General features: G+C 33.4%; 1 protein-coding gene across 1 annotated transcript; it reads left to right on the plus strand.

Annotated features, from left to right (window-relative positions):
* The first annotated feature begins 4,508 nt into the window (after positions 1-4,508).
* LOC115887452 lies at positions 4,509-5,962 on the plus strand. Its single transcript, XM_030906882.1, has 4 exons — positions 4,509-4,568; positions 4,625-5,039; positions 5,089-5,549; positions 5,600-5,962. Exons 1-4 carry the CDS (start codon positions 4,509-4,511, stop codon positions 5,960-5,962), a joined length of 1,299 nt encoding a protein of 432 aa, XP_030762742.1.
* The last annotated feature ends 10,236 nt before the right edge of the window (positions 5,963-16,198 follow it).

A 16,198-nucleotide genomic window follows, 5' to 3' on the forward strand; every position in this document is an offset into this window, starting at 1 on the left:
CTGTCATTTTGTATGTAAAATTATAGGGGGAAGGCTTTTTTTATCATACAGTATTTTAATGAGTGTTGTGAAATGCAGATTATACACTAATGAAAAAGTTGCACAAGAGACGTGTAGCATCATTTTAATACCGATCGACTGACAATGACTGGGAAGAAGACTACCTGTCTGCATTGTCTGCCATATAATTATACATACATACTACTGCCCTTACTCGCTGAAGAGTATTTGACACGCATCAGAAGAACACAAGTCGTTTTCTTGCATGAGCTTTTCTGTGACTGAAAAGTCCCATACGTGATGTTATCTCTCTTCCGCACTCCGGACATTCAAAAATCTCTTTGCTTTGTTGCCTCTTTACTTTTTGGTTGTCACTAACTGAATTTAAAATTATTCTCCATTGCGTTCTATTGTGCGCTGCTTCATCCCACTCATTCTGCATGTTTATCCCCTTTAAGTTTTTGTGGAAAATATACTTGTACTTTTTGAGTTATCCACCCGACTTCCTCTTACAGTCTACAAGCTCATTGTAAAGGATAGATTTTAGTAGGCGGTTTCCTTGCATTCTGCATACGTGACCAACCCATCTTTAATGGAATTTCGTAATCATGACTTCAACGCTCTCGCAGCTAGCTTTTTCAAGAGCCGATAGGTTTGAGACATGGTGGAACATTAGATTCTTAAGACTTGTCTAAGGTGTTTCGGTTGCAACTTGTTTAATGCGTTCATGTGTCGTGGCACCCAGGTTTCGCTTCCGTATAACATGGTGGGGATTATTATTATTGCTCGGTACACAAGCTTCGTTTTTGTGCTCAAGTTATGGCTGCAGAAAACCCTGTCTTTTAATTTCCGATATGCTCTTGAGGCGCTGGTAATCCTGTGCTGAATTTCAGTGTCAATATTAGCCTTTTCCGAAATCAAATTGCCGAGGTAATTGAATTCCGCTACATATTCCAATAGTTCTTCTCCGATTTTTATAGCATTGTGATCTTCCGGGGGAGTGCACATGATTTTAGTTTTATCGATGTTCAGCTTAAGGTCCAAAACCTCGTATGCTCATTACATGAGCATTGCTAATGTATATGTGTTCAACATTTAATTATAATCGTCAGCTGTAAGACGATTTGATGCTAACGACTTCCAGTGACTGCCAAGAAAATGTACATGTAATTCCAATAGTGAGACACCTCTCGATTCTGAGACATACTGTATATTACGTGGCGTAGCCAAAGTCGAAAGTTGCGGGTGAAATTTAAAGCTGCGTCCTCACTGAGTCGACACTGTCGATCGACCATGTCTATCGACATTGTTGATCAACAAGTCGACAAAACTGCATCTGTCCACACCAGATTGACAGAAATCTTTGTCGATCAGTCGAAATCAACATGTCTGACGAAGATGACGCAATAGTTGCTTGTGCCGCATATATTATTATCGCCACTAAAAAACATTTACTTGCATACACATCTTCCGTACCTGTAGCAGATTTCTTGCTCTCCTTTATTTTTTTCACTTCTCTTACAAATTGACTCTGAAGATTTTTTATTTTTTGTTCTACCGCTTGCTTATCGATGTTAAATTGATTAACAATTTCCATAAGGGCATCGTGCCTCAAGTTTCTCTTCTTATAGTTTTTGGTTTTAGAATTCCATAGATTCTTTTTCACTTTGTATGCCTCAATAAAGGCTATGACTTTATATTGCTCCCATTCCATTTCTTCAACGAAAAAGCACGACTACGATGTCAACTAGCCAAGACGTCACTGTGTAAAACAGTTTGTCGAATGTCGAACGTCGAAAACAGGTCCACTCACTAATGTCGATCGACTGTTCTTTGATGTTTACCGACGGACGATGGAAAACAAATCGACATGTCGATCGATTAATTCTGTCGATCGACACCGTCGATTGCCACGTACACACCAAGTCGACAGCGTCGATAGACAGGGTCGATCGACAGTGTCGACCATACTTATATTACGGACGCAGCTTTATATTTTATATTTATCTATATTGCTATCAAAGTCTATACAGGGTGAGTGTCCTACGATGTTCTCTATGAGTATCTCGGAAACTACTGGAGATACAGAGTCGGTTAAATGGGGAAAGAATTGCAGTTTTTTGGGGTCATATATATGCGCCTTTCAGATTTTTGAAATAGTTCATGGCTTACTAGATATTCCGAAAAAAAGAAATTTCGGCTATTTTAAAAATTGTCCCTAATTCCATTATAAGCTATTTTAGACAAAAAGTTTTCAGATAAAAGTTGTAGATAATCACATCCTTAATGAGATTGTGTCCTCCGTTTTTTTCTAAAACCTGTCATTTTTGACATATGACACAAACATATGTTTTTTTAAATGGAAACCATAGTGGGCCATGACTTCATAAAAAGCGTAATTTTTTAAGCTTTTCAGCGATATAAGCTATAATATGTTTTCTTCGAAAAATTACTGACTTATAGCCAATTCTTATAATTTTTAAACAATTTCACTTAATTAGACATGGAAACAAGTTTAATCGTCTTTGCTCTCAGAAATGTAAAGCTGTCACATCCAAACTTTGTAAATTAAAATAAACAAAAATTGTAAATATGAGTTTTTCAAATGCAGAAAAGCGTGTCGGATTATTGGTTCAACTTTTCTTGACCATACATTTTCGAGGATACGTTGACAGGTGAATGTTACGTTTTTTAGAGAACTTGAAAACCAAGACATGTTAGAAAAGTTAAATTTAGTTATAGCCAATTCTTATCTTTCTTGACTAATTTCACTTAGATTGCATGGTATTCTTATTCTGTTATGATTTATAACTTATAAAAACTCTAAAAAGAATACATTATTAAACGGTTCTTTACAATTTACATTACACAAACTAAAACTTAAAAAAATAATATCACTACATACATTTTAAGTTATTTTAGAAAATGTTCAAAAAATCCGACATTGTTTTGAGTTGCATCTTTTTAAAACTGAATTTTCCTATTGTCAAATGAATTCCTATTCTCACAAAAGGCTCGGTCGACTTAATTAAACTTTTCTCGTACCGCCACTTCAAGTGCCTCTCTTAATTAATTAAGTTTTTTTGTAAACTTTATTGTTAACCATACCGTATAAAAAAAATCTAAAATGGAGGTCAGGTGATCGGAGGAGGCCCATGCAATTGGTCCACCTCTTCCTATCCTTGAGTTTGCATAATTATGATATAAATAACGTTGAACATTTCTTTCATTTCTTTCATTATGGGGGGAGTCATAATGAAAGTCATGTTGGAACCACTCTATTGATGCGCGAGTATCTACACGCTTTTCTTCATTTGAAAAATTCATATTTACAATTTTTGTGTATTTTAATTTACAAAGTTTGAATGTGACTTCACAATCCTGAGAGTAACGGCGATTGAACTTGTTTCCATGGCTAACTAAGTGAAATTGTTTAAAAATGATAAGAATTGGCTATAACTCAATAATTTGTTGAAAAAAACATATTATAGCTTATATCCCTAAAAAGCTTAAAAAATGGCGCTTTTTATGAAGTCATGGCCCACTATGGTTTCCATTTAAAAAAAACATATGTTTGTGTCATATGTCAAAAATGACAGGCTTTAGAAAAAAACGAAGGACACAATCTCATTAAGAATGTGATTATCTACAACTTTTATCTGAAAACTTTTTGTCTAAAATAGCTTATAATGGAATTAGAGACAATTTTTAAATTAGCCGAAATTTTTTTTTTCGAAATATCTAGTAAGCCATGAACTTTTTTAAAAATCTGAAAGGCGCATATTTGTGACCCCACAAAACTGCAATTCTTTCCCCATTTAACCGACTCTCTATCTCCAGTAGTTTCCGAGATACCCATAGAGAACATCGTAGGAAACTCACCCTGTATATTACATATATGTAGACTTTGTTGCCGTCGTGAGAGATTGTTGTTTAGTAATTGTTGCCTAGTCAATATTTTTGGTTTTCAAAATCATCAAAATTCCCGTCTTATTAAGCCCCTTCAACAAACGTTTCATCAATTAGGGGAAATGTGCCCGTGATGGACCCCCGCCTATGATGAACCACTAGCTATATTTTCAAATTTACCGCGGATAACGAACTGTGGCCACCTAGGGTAGACTGGTTAAAGTTTAAAATTAGTTGTTTACATGTGCTTATGCAAATACAAGCTGTTTTTGTGAAATTAAAAAATAAACTTATTACTGGTAAGTATTGATGTAACAAAGTAGCATGATATGATGTCAAGTATTTTTACGCACAGCTAGAATCTGCTGTTGTTGCGGTAGGTTAAAAGAACTGTTGTGTAATAAGTGCCGGGCACAAATTAGGGTTATGTCCAATATTTTAAAAGCTTGGGATTTTTAAATGGCGTATTCAAAATGGCCTATGATGGACCCCTTAGCTGTTTCCTATGATGAACCAAGGGTCCATCATAGGAAAATCATAGGGCCATCATAAGCAATGCATTTTTTATATTTTTAAGTTATTTTTTTTTCTTTATAGACATGGCATCTAACAAACGGCAACAGTGGAATGAGGAGGACATGCGACGGGCTATTATTAACGTATAAAGCCAAAATATGGGCTATAAATTAGCTGCAAAGACCTTTATGTTCCCAAGACAACATTGCGAAGACGCTTAGAGAAACAAGACAGCTCCAAGGGTTATTTAGGAGGGAGAAAGGCCACTTTCTCCAAAGCCATAGAAAACGAGATTGCAGGTCATATAATCGAAATGGAGATAAGATTTTTTGGACTAACTTCCAAAGATTTACGGCGGATGGTATTTGAAGTAGCCGAAAAAAATAAAATAAAACATTGTTTCAATCGGGAAGTTAAACTGGCAGGTTGGAAGTGGGTTAGGGGATTCCTAAAACGCAATCCACAAATATCTTTGAGAAGCCCAGAAAGTACGTCATTAGCTAGAGCCCAGGCATTTAACAAACCTAATATAGAAGCCTATTTTAACGCACTATCCAATATTCTGGAGCAGTACAACTTTTTGCCCGAAAATATATACAATATGGATGAATCAGGTTTGACTACGGTGCAAAAAAAAATGACAAAAAATTTACGCTGCAAAAGGTCGGAAGCAAGTGGGTGCTCTTAGTAGTGCCGAGCGTGGACAGCATGTAACTGTAGTATGCGCAATGAATGCCATAGGAACTTACGTCCCTCCTGCTCTTAATTATCCTCGTCAAAGGATGAATGAGGAACTAATGAACGGTGCTCCCGCTGGTAGCATAGCTTTTACGCAAGAAAAAGGTTGGATGACCAGTGAAATTTTTTGTAAATGGCTAAAGCATTTCGTAAGATATACGAAAGCGTCTAATGAGAATAAAACTCTTTTACTTCTTGATGGTCACAGTAGTCATAAAAGTCTTGAATCTCTACAAATTGCAAAAGAAAATGGTGTTATTGTGTTTTGTTTTCCTGCACACTGTTCTCATCACGTTCAACCTTTGGATGTTGGATTTTTTCGTCCACTTCATACCTACTTTGATCAAGAAATCCAGTTATGGCTGCGTCAAAACCCGGGAAAAGCAGTAACCCAATTCAAAATAGCAGGTCTTCTAAACCAAGCCCATTTAAAAAGTGCAGTCCCATCAAATGCGTAAATTCGTTCAAGAAGACGGGCATCCATCCTTTTAACCCCCATGTTTTTGAGGACTGGCAGTTTGCACCAGCTCTAGCAACAGATAAGCAGATTTCCGAAACTCGAGGCGATATCAACGAAAACCAAATGGAATTAGACATTCAAGACCAACCAAGTACATCTGGTCATAACTTGTCTTCATCATCAGTTCTCCACATCTCGGTAAAAGAAATTTTGCCCCCACCACAAGCAATAGCCATTGGTGCTGATAAAGGAAGCAAGAGAAGGCGTGGAAAAACTGGCCATTTAAATTCAACTCCAGAAATTTCTGAACTTAAAGATAAAGTAATTGAGAAGAAATAAAGTTAAGAAAACAACAGGGCAGGGCAGTAAAACGAAAACTTGTCATTGCAAATAATGACGACAGCTCTGATGAAGATGAAACCATCTTAGAAGAATTTTTAGGACGCGAAAAGCACGAATCCGATGCTAGTTGTCTATATTGCAATGAGTTATTCTCTCAATCACGTGCAAGAGAGAAGTGGATTAAATGCCAGCTTTGTCAGTCCTGGTGCCACAATTTATGTGCAAGCTACCGATGTAAAACGTTTATTTGCGAATTATGCTCCTAATCATAATTATTTGTCTTGCGTTTGTTAAACTAATGCTAATTTTGTTTTTTTCTTAACTTTTAAACTATTTTTTTTTGTCTGCTTTAAGTTAGTTTATTCCATTTTTATTATAGAAAAATATTTTGTTTAAAATAAAACTTCTGAAAGGCGTTATCTGTTGTTTTTATAGGGGACCGACATAGGTTCATAGGTGCCAATGATAGACCCTCGACTATGTTTTATTATTATGATTATTTTATTTAATACGAAATTATTTAGTAGCAAATTCACCTCATATATATTAAATTTGGAAATAAATAATCGATTTTCAAAAAAATAAATCTAATAACTACAAAAACTAAAAAGTTATAATGGAATTTCCTTAAGGGGTCCATCAGGGGCACATTTCCCCTAATCTTTATTTATCCTTTAATTTTACAACAAAATTGATTCAGTTAATGTTATAGGCTTATGATCGCCTACGTAGCACACTGTACGTTACGTTAACAACGTTGACATCAGTTGACATCATCACCAGCGTTTTATATCTGCTGATAATAATCGTGATATATTATTTATTTATTATGTTTGCTAATTAAGTTCAAGTAAATACATAATATACTCGTTAATGAAAAAATTAGTTAGAATTAAATAAGAATGTTAAAACCGGTACAAAACTCGACACCTACAATAATTGATTAACTGATAAGCATGTGCATATGGTACTTTTTAACTTTTACGTATTTTCCAAATTTGTTAGTGCAAATTCGTTAGGGCGCATAGGCAAACAATCATTAGGATTATGACACCTTTGGAAATTTTGAAAACGTTTGTGTTTTCGATAAGATATATCTAACAATACGATTTTTCATATATAAACTAATTTATTAATCTTTTTAAGCAACATACATGTCTGCCTTAACAATATAGGTACCTGGGTGATTCCATTCTAATTGTAATTTTTTACGTCATTGTACTATTTGCTTTCAAGGGGCGTACTATACAAATTCAATTACTACTACCTACTATCCTAATTAAAGGAGTTTTTCTATCAATAAAATCTTTACAAAGATACATTAAGTACTTTTTTTCCATAGCAACTGTTAAAATTGCCTTATATCTATCAAAAATAGTAGATAAAATAGTACTTTAACCGCAAGGGTAGATTAAATGATACTTTAACAGCGAGGATAGGTTAAAAACTTTATTTCTTCTCGCATGTTTTTTAATTGCTTTCATTTTTGAAAATTTTTGTATTCCTTTTCATTTCATCAAGATATTCCGGATTTAAATGGAAATATTTTGGATATGGCGTTTGTCGCCTCAGCCTGAATATCTGTTGGTAATTTACTTATTTCATTTTGAGCCATTTCTGGCTCCAATTCAATCAACAATCGACACGAGAGAGAATTAAAAATATTGACTCAAAACCATAGACAAACAAATAAAAAGAGACTGGCAAAGAGAGGAATAACGTTCTCGTAGAGCAACTCAGAAAGCAAAATTTCGTTCTATTTATGTTGATCTGCGCATTGCCTCTATTGGGCCCACTACCTCATTCTAACATAACACGAGAGAAAGAAGCAGCCATATAAAACGTAATTTCTAAATAGAAATTAGAACAATCGCCGTTCGTTTTCGTCATCATGACAACCAAGATGACAACATCATGACAATTCGTCATGTTTGTTAATTTTTCTTTTGGTGATTTACCTTTTTTTCTAAACTCTCCATTTTATTGACTTATGAGTATGGATAGGGAACAAATTCCTTTGTTCCATATAGGTATTTATATTTTGTTACTTATAATTTTAGATTATACTATTTGTTATTTTATTTGCTGCAGGAGCCAGTATCATCTATTTTCTATATGTATTGGTGCCCCCTTTCTCTGATAGATATGCTAAAGACACCCGGTAAAATAAACGTAAGTAGTTATATTTATCATCTTATTAAGAAAAAAGTAGAAGTAGTGTCAATAATATTTCGAACCTCTCTTAACATAACAAATTAATACAATTAATTTTTTTCATTTTTTGGCTAGATAGTTTATAGCTGGTTTATAGTAACCAGAAACTTTATTAATATACCTATTTTACTTTTGTTTTAGGATTAAAACTGGACTTGAAAATGGTTCAGGATCATGATTCTCGTAAAGTCTTCTTGAGAAATGAGATTTTTAATGCCCTTTAAAAAAATTGGCCGATCGTTTCCTACAACAGTCAGTTCTTCTGCATTTAAAATTGGTAGATGGGTGGAAAAAACGCTGTAATTTTTTGTTATTATATTATAAAAAGTTTATTTATTTTTATGTATAAATAAATATGTTTGTAAAACAGTACAATTTTTACTTTTTATAATTTCCCTTATAATAGTAGTATTCTTTCGTTCTGAAAGAAACTGCAAATTTTGCAACCAAACCAAACCACGTAAAGGGAAATAAATCAGTTTAAGTGAAAATTTTCAGTTTCAGAATGAAAGAATACTACTATATAATAATGGCTAATTTAAATTTTCCGCCAGCCAGAATGTGCGATAATGTCTTAGGATACGTTTTATACCTATCTCTTTCTTTTTCATATAAAGCACACATAATAAAGAAAGATAGCAATAAAGACGTACGTCCTGCCATGGTCCTGCTAATTGGTTTCAAAATTGTTATTCTGAGTTGCGCTACGGGAACGCGGTCCCACTCTTTACCATGAGATTTGCCAGTCTCTTTTTATTTGTTTGTCTATGCTCAAAACTGATAACTAAAGAGACAGCTTTATTTATTTGTCAAATTACATAGAAACCAACGCCAACCCAGCACAATATTTTTTCTACTCGTAATAAATTCCTTGAAATAATAATTTCTGAATATTTTCTAAGACGTAACTCGCTATATGGAAAAAAAATATTGTTTTATACACGACGATAACATTGCATTATCGTCTGCCCAAATGAATTCACTGGCGATTATCCATCCATCGCTCGTGAATTAATCTTTTCGGTGGACGATAATGCCGACAATGAAGTGCCAATAAATCGAAGAAATTCATATTCATAGATTTTAATGCCTTTTGGTTATAGGACTAAAAAATAGATCAAAAACTTAACACTTGGCACAGAATTACCCACCAACAGAAATAATATTTATCTTGTACAGAGTGGTACTTATAATCGGTATAATCAGATCGAGATTACTCATTCAGAATTTCCAAGTAATTGACGCTCATGTATAGGAACTGCAAATTAATGAAAATACTTAATAATGAAATGAAGCTAAATAATTTTTTTTAAAGGATTTAATGGATCACATTTTTGACGAGAATAACTGAAAATACGCAAGTTCTATTTTTTAATATTCCCGATCATTAAAATTTAAATGCCATGTTGTTGACTGGTTGCTAAAAATTCACATTTTTATGTACTTATATTTTACGCTCTTATCACCAGTTTTCCGAGAATCCCTTTTTTGTTCCCCAATTTTTTAACTTATCTCAGGCAGTGCATATATGAGGAATTTCAAACCCATAGTTATACCACCACACATTAGGGTGAAAACCCTGGGGTATTCCCAAATTCCACCGAAATCAAAATATTTCAGAATATGTTTTTTGTTTCTTTAGTAGAGAACTCGGTGTGGATCCTATTCTTAACAGGGTGGACACAGTAAAATACACAATAAGCCATTCGTTTTAGGTATTTACAGTAGCTTTCTGAGTTTTTGTCATAATCTGAATCTATTACGCTGTACTGTTCGGTTCGCTCTCAGGGGTTAGGTAAAGCGGGTGTGTAGCCGAAGGAAATATATCCTATATTTCATAAATATGCCTAATAGGCCAGTAAACGTAGCCGAGTGTTATATGTAAAGGTGGAAAAAATTAGTAACCAACCGATTTCAACGGGAATATGTAGATAATGATCTCCTATTTAACCCCTCAAAAGTCCCATTCTGTCCCAGTGGGGGAAGTTTGAAAAAAACCGCCGCCATCTTGGATTTTTTCGTTTTTTTTTTCAAATATCTTCGTTTGCATAACTTTTTTCGAAAAAACTAAAGATATGTTTTTTGTAGAGAATTAAATTTAGAATATTTTACCTTTAATAATATTTTTTCTAAAATAAATAGTAATAGAGATAGAGCAATTTTTTACTATACGTTTTATAAATTTTCCAGTTTTTTTTATACCAATCAGCTATAATTTTTGCGTTAACAGTATAGTGTTAATATAGATAAACCAAGTATAAATTTAAGCATTAATATAATTAAAAATAACATTTAAATATTATTTATTAAATATAGTTATTGTTAAAAAAAATTATTATTAAATTAAAGCTATTAAATTAAATCTGCTATGACGTTATCCTGAGCGTCATTTTCGTCCTCAACTAAAATACAAAAGTTTGTGCAACTGATTCCGTAGCACTGACCATACTTTGAAGAACATTTAAGACCCAGTTTTCTACAAGAGCAATTTTTAGAGCACCGACTCTCTTTGCAATTGCAAAAAATGAATTATAGTAGGTTAGGAGGTGCCACATCTTCTGTTGATTGAATAGGTGTCAGATTGCCTTTTTGATCTTTCTTCCATCCATATTGTAAAGGATCTAACTTGTTACCAATTCATTCTTGAATCTAAAAAATACAACTTATAACATTTCCTATAATTAGATTATCTTTACAGTTACCTGAAAGTATGTCCTGAGTAAATGGAGTTTTGCAGAGCAGTTGGAGGCAAATTAGATAAATTAAAGGTAGTCTTAAAGACTTGACTGGATGCAATATAGAGTGTATCAAGTATAGAGTGTATCTAATAACAATAATATAATAATAGCTCCCGTATATAGCGTTCAACGCCTTGGGAATAGCGACGTACAGCTTACCATGCTATAGCTAGCATGGTAAGCTGTACGTCGCTACTCCCAAGGCGTTGAAGGCGCTCTAGCGAGCCGTTCAGTATACAAGGTATACAAGGAAGGTATTACCTCAGGATTGTGAATCTCAAGTACTCATTTAAGGCTGAGTCGACCTAGGTAGCCAAGCTATTTTTATTTTATTAAAAATAGTCGACTGATGAACTGCCGGCTGTAGGATTCGAACCCACAATCTTTAGATTGGTTGACGAGAGCTGTACCTCTACGTCACCGGGTACCTATAGAGTGTATCTCAGATGGTTAATATGTTTAATATAGCTTGGGCAGTGATATAGCTTTAAAAGATAAATTAATTCTGAGTGACACCACAGTCAAAAATGTGCCTGTCGGTACTAAAAAAACATGACGATCTTTGTCAATACCTCGACGTATTTTTAGAAAAAAATGCTATCAAAGATGACTTGCTTCAGTCAAGATTAAATTATCTTTTAAAGCTATATCACTGCCCAGGTTATATTAAACATATTAACCATCTGAGATATACTCTATACAATAGGATTACATCAAGACAAGCCTTTAAGACTACCTTTAATTTAGCTAATTTGCCTCCAACTGGGAACTCTGCAAAACTCCATTTACTTAGGACATACTTTCAGGTAACTGTAAAGATATATCTATTATAGAAAATGTTATAAGTTGATGGAAGAAAGATCAAAAAGGCAATCTGACACCTATTCAATCAACAGAAAATATGGCGCCTCCTAACCTACTATAATTAATTTTAAAGAAAGATTTTAAGAGAGTCAGTGGGGGGTCAAAACTGGGTCTTAAATGTTCTTCAAAGTGTGGTCAGTGCTACGGAATCAGTTTCACAAACTTTTGTATTTTAGTTGAGGACGAAAATGACGCTCAGGATGACGTCACAGCAGATTTAATATAATAACTTTAATTTAATAATAATTGTTTTAACAATAACTAGATTTAATAAATAATATTTAAACGTTATTTTTAATTATTTTAATGCTCAAATTTCTACTTAGTTTATCTATATTAACACTATACTGTTAACGCAAAAATTATAGCTGATTGATTTAAAAAAACTGGAAAATTTATAAAACGTATAGTAAACAATTATTGCTTTATCTCTATTACTATTTATTTTAGAAAAAAATGATTGAAGGTAAAATATTCTAAATTTAATTCTCTACAAAAAATATATATTTAGTTTTTTCGAAAAAAGTTATGCAAACGGAGATATTTGAAAAAAACGAAAAAATCCAAGATGGCGGCCCACTGGAACCCAATGGGACTTTTGAAGGGTTATATAGGACATCATTATCTACACATTCCCGTTGAGATCGGTTGGTTACTAATTTTTTCCACCTCAACCTCCAGATTGACTGGCCTATAAGGCTTAGCCCGATCCTGTCGTGTTAAGCCACATCCAAAATTCCAAACACACGTGCTTTGATTAAGGCTTGATTAAGGTTTGCATAGCTTCAGCATTTGCCATAAAATAGCGAGCAATTTGTTACAAAACCATATAAATTATATATCACTGTAATCTCAAAACTTCAATCTATTTCCGTATTGTAACGGAATTTTAAATTATGTCAAACATAAGGAATATTTTGTTGATGTTTGACTATCAAAATCTTAAAAATAAAGAAGTTGTCTAAAAATGTGCTACAATACGGACATAGTATAATCTTTTATCTTTAATTTCCTTCTTCGTTTGTGTAAAAATACCTAGCCAGTTTTACATAAAACGTTAAATGCCGAACGCTTATTTTGCTACTTTTTCGGACTAGTGGAATGGACTCTTAAAGTATAACCGTCAAAAAAAATATTCTCATGGAACCAAAATGATTTTGAAATGAACAATACAGTTATATATTCGATACCAATTAACCTTTTAGTTAAGTAATCGAGGGCGCGATTTTTAAATTCATTCTTGCCAACCATGGGCATATTCGGCGCCGGGCTGACTGGAATTTAAATTCCCATTGAGGATTCAGGTGGTAGCCCTGCTGTAAAAAACATCAAGTCGCCACATTTATTTATTTATTTCCATTATTGACATTGTCATTCGTTTTGACACTTTAGTTTCGTATTACGAGTTTTTGGTTTAAATGAATTGTGTTGTGATACTTTAACCTAACCTTAAACATTTTTATTAGCAGATCTTGCAGTCGAACATTGTTCTTTTTAGAATCTCTTTTAGTGCGAAGTGTACAAGATCACTTAATAGCCGTAAAATCTTATCGCAACCTTATTAGAATATTTTGAACGAGAAAACGGTATGGCCCTTTATGTCCCCTAAGTGCTGTTAAGAAGGTGTATATTGTTTATGTAAATAATAACTGTTTTAAAATAACTGATTAAAAGAATCTAATCTGTCCACCTAGAGGAAACAAGACGTTCATGTAAATTCTAGCTTTTATGCATCCGAATTTCGGACATTTACTGTGAAAAAATGGCGTATGACGTCATAGATGTTAAAATGTCCGAATGCACCGTTTTCGTGCATTTAAATATTATCCTACGAATTTCATGGATATAAGCTATATAGAATATAGATGTCAGATTAAAACTTCAAAGATTCCTAATCTTATACTTAATAATCTGTAAATCTCTTTTCACTTTTTACGCATTTCGTGCCGCATATTTAAACTAAGCTTAAATTTTATTCTCTGTCATTTTTTGGATGCCGTCTGTACAAATCTTTCCTAATTCGTTGGAAAGACTTTATGTCAATATAAAGATGTTTAACAGAATATTTTAACTGTGAAGCTGGCTTTTAACTTATGTTTTGAATTGTTAGTACTTTCCCACGAATTTATCCTTAAACATCTGACTACACTAAAACCTAAATTATTTTGGTACGTTAATTCGTTTATGGTAGGAGGCCAATAGAAAATGTGTTTGGAATTTCTTGTTCATCACGATCCTACTATTTATGACATTTTAGTATTTCGACTTATTCAACTTAATTTTATTTGAATATAATGTATGTTTATTTTATGGTTGTCATGTATATAGTATATTATAATATGTCGCATGTAGAAGATCGGCGTTAGACCTGCAAGATCAAGACCAAGATCGAGACCAAGACCAACAGTGCAAGACTTACGCCAGACTAGGCATACAAGAGTCTTGCGGTCATGCATGCATGCATGTTTGTTTTTCTATGCATTTTTATTTACTCGCATATTAACCATTTTAGAACGGGCAATTTTGTTTATAAAGTATCTATATTTGTCTCAAAATCATCAATTGATGATCAATTTTTTTGATCAAATAATAAAAAATAATAATAATAAAAAGCTTTTTCCTTTTGTAAAGACGATCCGGGGACATACTCTATATCGTACGATCGAAAAAAAAAGCAGGCAATTTGGCTTGGAAATTACCATCGATGATCTTCATTTCCAAACCAACTGTGACACTGTTTTTTTTTCATTCATATATAATGCTATTTATCTAGATGCTTTTAGAACATTTTGCTTTGTACATTATACATATGTACACATTTTTTTTTTTTTTTAAGTTAATTATATTATATCAATGTAAATTGTAATATATTTTCATAAGCTGTTTTATTTTATTGTGTTATCCTATATCCTATAAACCTCCCTTATCCTATAAACTTTTAAAATTGTAGAGAATTGTCAATCTTTGTTTCTTTCCTGGAAAAAGATTATCATCTATTGCATTTTTTTTTTCTTTTTGAATTTGAAAAAAAAATCAATGGATGGATCATTGTCAATATTAAAAAGAACTAGGGAATATGAAGATAGTACTTACATTTAAATAATTTTAATATGTGATATACAGGGTGTCTCAGATTTTAATCGGGAAATTTTAATAGACTATAGAACTTGCAAAAATAAAACAAAAAGTTCAAATCAACTTGTAAGATTTAAAGCTTCCTTTTCGAGATACAGGGTGTTAAAGTTACTTAAAAAAGAAAAAAAAAAGATATTTGAATAACTATTTAATCTTTCACTAACTTCTATCGTCTATTAAATTTTCCCGATTAAAATCTGAGACACCCTGTATGTATATTTTTCTAATATGTAATTAATCCATAAACTCAGTTATGTCAAAGTTATGTGTAATCACACCTTAAAACAAAGTAAAATGCACGTTTAAGGGTGGCTGCAATGACGTCCCGTAATCCTCCTGTTGTTAAAACATAACCAAACCAAACAGCTGGCTTTTATATATAAGAACCAATTGTTATGTTTTAACAGTAGGATTACGAGACGTCGTCGTTACAGCCACCCTAAATAAAATAGTTCTATTGTTAACACGGCATTATTGAGAAACTAGCATGTATCTGCATCACAGGTGCCATGAGAACATGTCCAAGTCAAACAGCAGCAACGGAGGCCATTCTAGATGTAACACCACTGCATATTGTCGTCGGTAGTTATGCCAATGCGACAATGATTAGAATGGTCATTGACGGAAACAGTACTGGGGGAATTTTCAGGTTAGGGGCTCGGAACACCCTCAAAAAGAAAATTCTACTTCTCCAACTCCCAGTGGATGACATACCAAGAATTTACAACTTTGAGAAACACCTCACTGTAGTATTGAGTAATAAAAAGGATTGGAAAGAAGAAACGCTTACTTAGCATGTAAAAGACCATACCATAACGTGGTATACTGATGTTTCCAAAATCAAAGCAGGGACAGGGATAGGAGGATAGGAAAGGAAACAAAAGGATAAGGATAGGAAAACAAAACAAATTAGCCAAAGAAAATAAAGTCTTGGGTGTTTGCTCACCAAGGGATAGAAGGCAATGAAAAAGCAAATGATCTAGCTAGAAAAGGAGCGAACACTCCACTAACTGAACCCGAACCTCTCTGTTTTCCAAACGGGAACCAACTGAAAGCGGGACTGAAAAATCTGGAAGACTCCATCCGTAACTTGGAACATGCGGGTATCCTCCAACAGTCATTCGAAAAGTTCTTCGGTGCACAGGGTGGGTCAAATTCGACGACGTTTTAAATGGAAACACCCTTTTCTATAGGAGATAGACAAAAACTAATATCGGTGTCTGGAGCTCAATTTTTGTCAAAAACATGATGGTGAAAACCGCATATCGATATCTGTTACCGT

Source organism: Sitophilus oryzae, unplaced genomic scaffold (assembly GCF_002938485.1).
Source record: "Sitophilus oryzae breed Bouriz unplaced genomic scaffold, Soryzae_2.0 scaffold_575_pilon_pilon, whole genome shotgun sequence".
Lineage (NCBI taxonomy): Eukaryota > Metazoa > Arthropoda > Insecta > Coleoptera > Curculionidae > Sitophilus > Sitophilus oryzae.

Excerpts from the sequence above, each read along its gene's own strand:
- LOC115887452 (XM_030906882.1), top strand. The coding sequence starts at position 4,509 with ATGGCATCTAACAAACGGCAACAGTGGAATGAGGAGGACATGCGACGG. Across the intron at positions 5,040-5,088 it reads ATACAATATGGATGAATCAG|GTCGGAAGCAAGTGGGTGCT; the intron begins GTTTGACTACGG and ends ACGCTGCAAAAG. Across the intron at positions 5,550-5,599 it reads GTCAAAACCCGGGAAAAGCA|TGCAGTCCCATCAAATGCGT; the intron begins GTAACCCAATTC and ends CCATTTAAAAAG.